This window comes from Halyomorpha halys, unplaced genomic scaffold (genome assembly GCF_000696795.3).
Source record: "Halyomorpha halys isolate HHAL.00 unplaced genomic scaffold, Hhal_1.1 Scaffold921.1, whole genome shotgun sequence".
NCBI classification, from domain to species: domain Eukaryota; kingdom Metazoa; phylum Arthropoda; class Insecta; order Hemiptera; family Pentatomidae; genus Halyomorpha; species Halyomorpha halys.
Window position 1 is genome coordinate 112,535 of NW_027106140.1, and position 9,009 is coordinate 121,543.

At 31.1% G+C, this 9,009-nt stretch overlaps 1 protein-coding gene across 1 annotated transcript in view; it reads left to right on the forward strand.

Moving 5' to 3' along the window:
• LOC106687170 (uncharacterized) overlaps positions 1–6,728 on the forward strand; it is a 15,015-nt gene extending 8,287 nt beyond the window's left edge. Inside the window, exon 5 of the mRNA XM_067053704.1 lies at positions 5,981–6,728. Coding sequence (XP_066909805.1) covers positions 5,981–6,320 — 340 coding nt within the window. The 3' untranslated portion in view covers positions 6,321–6,728. The remainder of the gene's footprint in view (positions 1–5,980) is intronic.
• Positions 6,729–9,009: the final 2,281 nt, after the last annotated feature.

Below are 9,009 nucleotides of genomic sequence, written 5' to 3' on the forward strand. Positions count from 1 at the left end.
TATATATATTCCTAAGGACACAAACTAATATCAACTAATCCTAGATTTGAAATTAGTAGAATAAATGTTATTTTTCATTAATTATCAATATAACAACACCTAGAAAAGGCCTAATGAGCAAAAACATTTCAATATTGCATACAATCGTTTTAAGCTTATGGAGTTATCTAGGTCACACATGGCATAATCATCAAGCACATCAAGAAGGGAAGAGGCACAAATTAAAAATTTTAATTGACACAAATGCTTCCAACAGCAACCACCAGACAAGATATGATTTACCACCAAGATTTGTTTATAAATCCCAGGACATCTTTGGAGAACTTTTTTTTTCTATCAAAAACATATTTTAAATGTTGATATATTGGTATCACGAGTTTTTATTAATCTTCAATGACTTCTGTAAGTTCTACCACTTTTTCCATGCAAATCCATCACTTGAGTACACAAACGTCGATATGATTTAGTAACACGGGATTACTTGCGAATTGAATATAAAAGGATCGATTATAGCTTGAAAATGTCCTCTGACATAATAACCACGCCCCAAGTTATGTCAAATTTGGATAACTTCTTCCTTATACGCCATACTGTGAAGCTCTTTCCCCAGACTCGTGGTCATTACTATTCATCGAAAGTGACTGGAGAAAGAAGAGAAGACTCAACGCTTCACGGTGGAATAACCTTGTATAGGTTTTTACTGAGGCGAGCTGCTTTCTAGACTGTCGCTTGGTTTGAACAGCTTCCTTGACAAGAGTGAATTGCTATTTCTCAAGGTCAATCTTATCGTAATAATCTATCTATTACAAAAAAAATTAATATTCTTATTAAAAATCGTATTTTGTGATTTAAATTTTAAAATAAAGACAGGACTAGACGCTACCTCTATTATGCCACTTTAACTAATTTTAGCAAGTAAATTCATTGATTCTACACTTTTGACATAAAGAATTGAGGCTAAAAATAATATTATATATTGATAATCGAACGTATTATGATTAGGTGTAAATGGTCAGCGATGTGGCCATGAAAACTAACAATAGTTATCAACTATTTATCGGTTATCAACGTTTCGACCAACAAAGCAGGTCTTTATCATATAAGCTCTGATAAATTCTTCTGACCAATATTCCGAAGTTGGACGCAAGGAAGTAAGGAGTAATTGGATATAAAAATATTGGTCAACTTGATCGATATTTATCATACTTGATCAGATGATGATCATTGATGATCAGAAAATGTATGAACAAATAGTTTTGTCTATTATGGCATGCTGAAACTCATAGATACATTTGTGATATATGTCAGTAATGCAGTAATGCAATTTGGAAATTATTCTTCTCAGCAAATATTATTCACTGGAAAAAGAAAAACCTTCCAACTACTTAAATGATTATTGTTTCCTCACTATTTTTATTGTCATTAATTTTATATTTATTAGAATACCATTTTCTAGATATGGTATCTGATATATTCATACTGAATCATTTCCACACTAATTCACAACTTTCCTCCATACTTGGATCGATTCGGCCATGTCGTATGGAGGTAGAAGTATTCCTAGAAACGAGTACGCCCATGCGTAACCCAAAGAGTTAGATGGAATTTTATGAAATTGTTAAGAGAACAACGAGGTACTAATCCAAAAAGTCTTATATAGAAGAACAGGGAATGAACCAAATATTTTGACAGTCCGTGTATAAAACGTAAAGTGTGGTCAAAAGTTTTCGATTCTGAGGCCAAATTTGTATTAATTTCCTTCATGAAAACAAATATCTATGACTACCTTAAGTGGTGCGGAAGCTGTCCATTAATTGGAACTTAAGATAAAAATATGGATAAATAAATTTAAATTCCCTTTTTTTTTTTAGTTGGTGTATCTATTCATAAATGGCCAACAGGGTTTTAAGGCACATGATATAATATTACTGTCATGTTAATAATAGCTTATGTTACCCTCAGAACCTAGTCCGCTCATGTAAACACTTCTAGTCATCCGGGAACTTCCTGTTATTAGGGCAAGTATATCAAATGTCGGCCGGTTCTAAAATTACTGTGCAGATGGCGCGTCGATCGAATGTTGTCTCCCTGTTTACAGAACTCATCAATAGAGCTTAATGGATGGGAAGAATTGAATTAACATTCCTATGAGTCAACAGCTAGAAGATTATGATAAGAAAAGAGAATCAAGAGACGGAAATCTAATATTGGATAGTGTTTGAAGACAATGTGGGACAGTTCAAAAGAGGTCTCATAAGGCACGTAGTATTAACGCTATGAAGCCTTTCCTTACAACGATTGTTACTTTTCAGTGGACAGTCTGGTCATACTAAAAAAGAAACAGGAACCAAAAAAAAAAAAAAAAAATGGCGCTCTCTATGGCTTTGTTATGTGGGTCTCATTTGGTCCATGCATTCTTTATTTGGACCAGTGATGATAATAAAAAGTGGAAATGTTTTATTACAGTTAGTTTCTTTAATGGTAAAAAGAGAAAAGTAAGCTTACATAATGAAAATAAGTTCATTTCCCAAAATATTTTCACATTTTTTCTATTTTAAATTATTTACACGAGCTCTACTACACCATTATTTTTCATTGTGAAGAGCTTTTATATTGCCATCTTCTCTCAGCTACCAAAGGATCTCTTTCAAGGATTTTGACTTGTCAACGTATTATTTTCTTGGTCATTTTTAGCAAAATAGGAAGTTATCCGCAGGTAACCAACTGATTCGAACCAGAGTGGAGAGTCAAATTTTCATTTCGCTGGACCAACAAGAAATAAAAGTCAGCCGTACCTGGGCGGCTACTTCATTGTCAGTATGTTTGTATTTATATGTATATATGGTGTTTTAAAATCGATTTACACCCCTTTTTCTCCACTTCTTTTTTTTCTGGAGTCATGAGAATTTAGAAGTGAAATTAGGTGTGGAGGTGATCTTAGCTAGGTTAATGAACTTTCTTTCGGTACTGAAGTCGACTTAGTAACCTATTCCTTTCCCAGCGCACTAAACTATGGAAGTATCCATAGAAATATTCTTACTGAAGATTTAATTTTTAGAAAATTTTGTATCGATTATTTTTGCTTTCTGCCTTGACAAAAGTTAATGTTTTTTGTGAAACAGTAATCCAATTGTTTTATGTTGAACCCAAATTATGGTTATCCTTTGCAAGAAAAACTATTAAGAAAGTCGCCTTAGGTGATACGGGATTAGCCCCTGACTTTTGATCTTCTTTAATATTTATATATAAAATGGTTTTGGAAGTCAAAATTTCTTTTTTGTTTTCTGTAGGTAAGGCACAAACCCCAAATGAATCAGGGAGAAATATTTTACGAGAAAATGATGAATTATAAATATATAGATTTTAAAAAATATCTATTGTCGGTTTCATTTATATAAATAATCGAGGAGTTGCTTCTGCACTTATGTTCCGTTTAAACGGGAATTCTAAAGTTTAAATTTAACTCACTTATGGCGAGATAACTATATTTGTGCAGGAGATTTGGGTATCTGTGAAGATGCAGAGTTTGTACTTGATCAAGAAAGGTTCTGTCTGATTAATATAGGAATATATGCATATTCATTTTCTAAAACTAACATTATACTTGCAGAGGATGTTTAATATTTCTCTTAAAATAAAAAAAATAAACGTAGTTCTTTTTTCTATTGTATACCAAATATTCATTTAAAAATCAAGTGTTAAAGGTGTACATCTTGAAGGTAAATAGTTATTAATGTCTGAATTATCAATACCCTGATAAAGAAGCTAGCATATTTTCTTATTTAAAAATTAAATTAAAATCTACACCGCTACAACCCATGAAGATTCAGGGGATCAGTACTTTATAAGGAAGTACTGTTATTAGACCAATGGTTGTGTAAAGTGATTTGATTCAGAATAATAATTAAATTATAGTGTTACTCGTAATTATTTACTCATCACTTGTACAAGTAAAACTAATTAATAGTGAATTATAATATTTATATGTCTTCTTTTTCTTAAGAGAAAATAAGTTGTTCTTATTCTGCTGATTAAAATAAATCGGTTTTCCCTGAACCCATGTCGAGCCATCACTCAACTGTTCGCCTGTGTCGATTTGAAAGCGAAATCACGAGCTGATAGGCCGATTTCACTTAGACGTTAAAATCTCTTAAAAGCAAAACCAGTAAGTTCTCGTTTCATGTATTAAATTTGATGATTTTTAATAAATAATATTGATTGATAAATAAAAATAATATTGATTAATGAGAAGTTATAGACAAGTATGCGAAATAAAACAGAAAAAATATATATATTTTTTTTAATCTAGCTATTCTCGATCCAATACAGACTTATTAAATGTCTATTGAATACCATAAATATGATTTTCTGACTATATTGACCATAAAATACAGAACTGATCTCCTTATAGAGCCTTCCTAATTCTAACAAATCGAGAATCAAAATCGTTGGTTAAGATGGATTTTCGAGTCTGAAACTCAAAACTTTGTTAAGTTTTGAGTGGTAAGAGCTAATAATCCGTATGTATGTTGAACAGGTTTCCTGCATCGTATAACATGTTTTTAAGTGTATTCATCTGTATCAGGCATGGGAATCATCCACCACCACATGCATGGAAATTAATGAGTAGGGGAGTTTTCCAGAGGAGGGATAGCATGCATGCATCGCATATCTTATTTGTTGTTTTATTTATTTATTACTTTATTATTTTTAATATTCTAACATTTTTTATATAGGGGAATTTGTTGATAAACTGAAATAAGAGTTGTAAAATGGAGGGGAAAGAAAAAAAGGAATAAATTGAAAAATTTGTATTTACTGTGTAGACTAGTATTATATATGGTATTATATAGTAAAAGAATACTGTGGAAAAAAAATGTTATCTTTCTATTATATTATATCATATAAAAATATGTAATATATATATGGCCGATCACGGATTTGTCAGTATCCTGTGTAATAAGGCAACCCGATGTATTTGGGCAGCATGATTGAATAAATTTCTTTCTTTCTCTCTCTTCTCGTATTTGAATCAAGGAACTTCAAAATTTGTGAGGGATGGGTTTTATATGTAATATCCCATTTTGGATCCTGGTATAATCGTCAAAATCTCATACATGATTGAATGTTATTTTGAATAAAAGAGACATATTTATAGGTAACAAACTAAAGACCGAACCTGCAGGTAAAAATAAGAGCCATATAGATCGGCCATATTTATTACATAATTCAAAGTTTTATAGTATTGTCTCAAAATCAGTTAATGTTTGAGAAGCTAAGGAACTGTTGAAATTTTTTGTGTGCAAATTAATCACATAAAAAAAAATCCATACAGAAACAAATGCATAGGCTCTATCAAAAAAACATGACTAAATTTTTATAAATTTATGAGGTGGAGGTAATATTTCATGATATCAACTTTTGCCCCATTATTTGTGTTACTATAGAAGCTTCTAAAGTATTTCTGTATTTGCAAAGTTGTGAAACTCATTTGCGCAATTGAGAAACATATTTGTAAAAACATAAAGTTTAATTTATAAAAATACAGTAATAGTTTATTAATATGGTTGCCATTATCATATTTTATTGAAATGTTTTATTCTAGATGGTTACTTCACATAAAAGACACGTTAATAATTCCTTACCTTCTAAGGAAAGAATAAAACTTTGGATTATGCGATTAATGAAAAAAATCAATGTGAATTTTATTTATATCCAAAATTATTTTTTTATTTCCTTGTAATATGCATATTTTTTTAATAACAATAAATCAATTCTGAGTGTGGTATATGATGTCTCCGCTCCTAGATAACAACATGCAAAATACAGAAATTTAATCCGGCTAACTGTTGCATGTATGTTGAATTTGGGAGAATGGTTTTAAAAATTACTGAATAGAACGCCCCACGAATTTATTCTTTAGTTTCATGAACACGTGGACATGTTCATATCATTAAGTTATTATTCTTCTCGTTTACAGGAGAGTCGCAAGTCCTCGAGTGATCCTTCGTTACCACCAGCCCACCGCCTTGGTGATCCGCAAGGTCCAGCACGGACCGCCACCTGACAGAGTCATCATCAGGAAGCCGATAGCACCTCCCGTAAAAGAGGTCCATATCCACCACCACCACGACAACCCAGGCCAGGTCCTCCATATCCACAAAGACGACGATGGAACAGTGCTGGACACTGCAAGGTTCAAGGCCCAGGTGGAAGGACAGAGGCTCGCGAGCGACAGTCAGTATGAGTCTGCAACGACAGGGCCCTTCGCAGAGCCCCCGGCCAACGTTCGCCTTTCGGTCAAGCACATCTCGTCGTAGTTGGCCGAAGTATCTTCTATTACTTCGGGTTAAATTTATTATTTCTGCTCAAGTTGTATGTTATTTATTTATAATGTTAGGATTGGAACATTAGCTCTGAAGGCAGTGTGATCGTATTTTAATTTTAATTTTTAACAAAAATCGTATAAAGATCCTAAATCCTTAAGTACTAATGTTATAAAATCAATATTGGGAATTGTAAGTTTGATTACATAAAGAAACTACAAAATTTATCGTTTTGTCATAGTATCTCTTAAAGGAATATACCTCACGTCATTGACACAACAGGATAGGGAGTTTCACTTAGTGGTTTGCAAATTGGGCGCCAAATATATTGGCGAGCTAATATGTATATCGTAAGAAAATTCTTAGTAGGTTTGCTTAAACTTTTACGAATAATATAACAGGTTTTTAACGTTTTTTTATAATGTAGATGAAATAGAATTAATTTAAAAACCTTGTCTATGACCTAAATAGAGAATTTAAGAATTAAAAGGGCATTTAAATATGAAAAATGATAAAAGGAAAAAGTTCAGGGATTACTAAATTCATTCATTTTTTATAATTAGTGTTTTATGTGAATACAAACCGGAAGTAAAATATTATCAAAATTAATATTTTATAGTAACCACTTTTTGAGTTGACCACTAAAATCATTAATTTGTAAAAAGAAACAATATATAGCTATATAGATTCTGTAAACATTAGGTTTTACAATAATGTTACCAATACCTTACCTATTACCAATACAATCTAAAATCAATATTTTAAGAATCCTTAAAGCTTCTTATTAATTCAGTTGGCAAAATTATTCATAATGGCTCCAATATTTCATTTCTTGCAAACTCCAACTCAGCCTAATATATTTGGCACAGAAGCTTCAGATGACACTCCGAACCTTCTGTAAAGAAGAGGCGACAAGATATCATATATAACTATTGTATATATGTATTGCATAAAATTCAGTAAATGGAAATTACAATTAAACTTTAATAAAACGGATAATATTAATGGAACAAAATTATTAAAGATGGTTGTGGATATACATCGAATCTTGCAATCAATGCATTGACCAGATTTTGTTAAGACCCAATAATATTGACCATCTAAGGAAGGCTCTAAAGAGTCAATGAAAACGCCAATATAAACAAGTCATAAGATCTTTGGAATTTATCTCCAATGGTTATGTTATTATATTTTAATTTTTAAAGAAATGAGAATAGTCATCGAATGTCATGACTGACAAAATCATATTATAAATTAATCATTTTTTTCAAACTAAAAATTCATGAAATTCGTTTAGCACAAGAATTATTGATATTCCTTATGCTATCGAATCAAGACTCAATGTATGTCATCATTTAAGTGATAAACGCAAATTACAATCTCGTCTGTTTCTGTATAGAAGTAAATTATTGAGTTCATTGTTATAGATTATTATTTTTGTTAAAAATAAAAAGTAAATATTTTCTTAACTGTTTCAATATCTTATTATCCTTCTTCCTTTATGTTTATTATTTTTTTAATTGAGCTAGCATTATTATATATTGTCCTTGAATATCAGGTTGTAATATTTAGGAATCAAAACATTTATGTATGATAGAGGAAGTTACATGATAAACGAGCACTACCAGTCTTTAATTATTTTTTGTGTTTTAAATTATTTATTTTTCATAAAGTACTGCCATATTCAATAGGCAAATAATTTCAATTTTTGGTTTATTTTACCACAAATTAATGAAAATATGCAACGATTTGCAGTGTTAGTCGGAATTTTTATTCAACTATTTAGAACACATCTTTCAACAAAATATAAAGTATATTCAGAAAACCTATTTAAGCCACTCATGAAAAAACAAAAACAAAATGACAAATCTTCAAATTAATCTTTGTAATATTATTATTCAATTAAAAAAAAAAGAAATATTGATTTTCTCCGTTTATTTATACTGCTTCTTCGTGCGTCACATTAAGCTCTAGAGGCCGATGAGAATTGGAGCGTGGAAAACCGAGACGAGCTCCAGGAAATCCATAATCATCTCTGTGGTCGATAGTGAAGAAACTCTTCCGCGATCTGGGGGAACGTCACGGGTGTTAAACTTCTAGTAGTTGCAGTTGTAGGGGGTGTATCTGACTATACATCTAACTAAATTCAGTCCATGAAATGGACGTGCAAATTGTATGCAATAATCTGGGAAGTGATAAGTACTAAATTAGAAGGTGAACGTCATATGGGTCAACCAAAATGTAATTTAGTGGATTGCATTAGGTCTGTAGGATATGGTTTCTGGTACTACCTGCATCGAACCTGTGGGTATATTATAATATTATATGGGTATATTAATTAAAACAAAATTTTCTTTGTCCATTTTACCTTCAACTATCCTCAGGCCAATATCAAAGTCATATATCAATCAATATCAAATGTCAATATCAATATACATATAGTTTACTAACATATATCACTAATATTTCTTCTAGCATTCATTATAATTAATTATCACATTGATTTTTATTTTTATTTATTTATTGATATTTACAACTGTATAAAAATACAAGTAAATTTGATCGTAATGACATAATGATATGATACAGGATGTAGAGAAACTACTCAGTAGTAGAACTCTAAAAACAGTTTACAATATAAGGTCACGAGGCCATCTTCTTTTCAGGCGCCTCGGAGGATTGC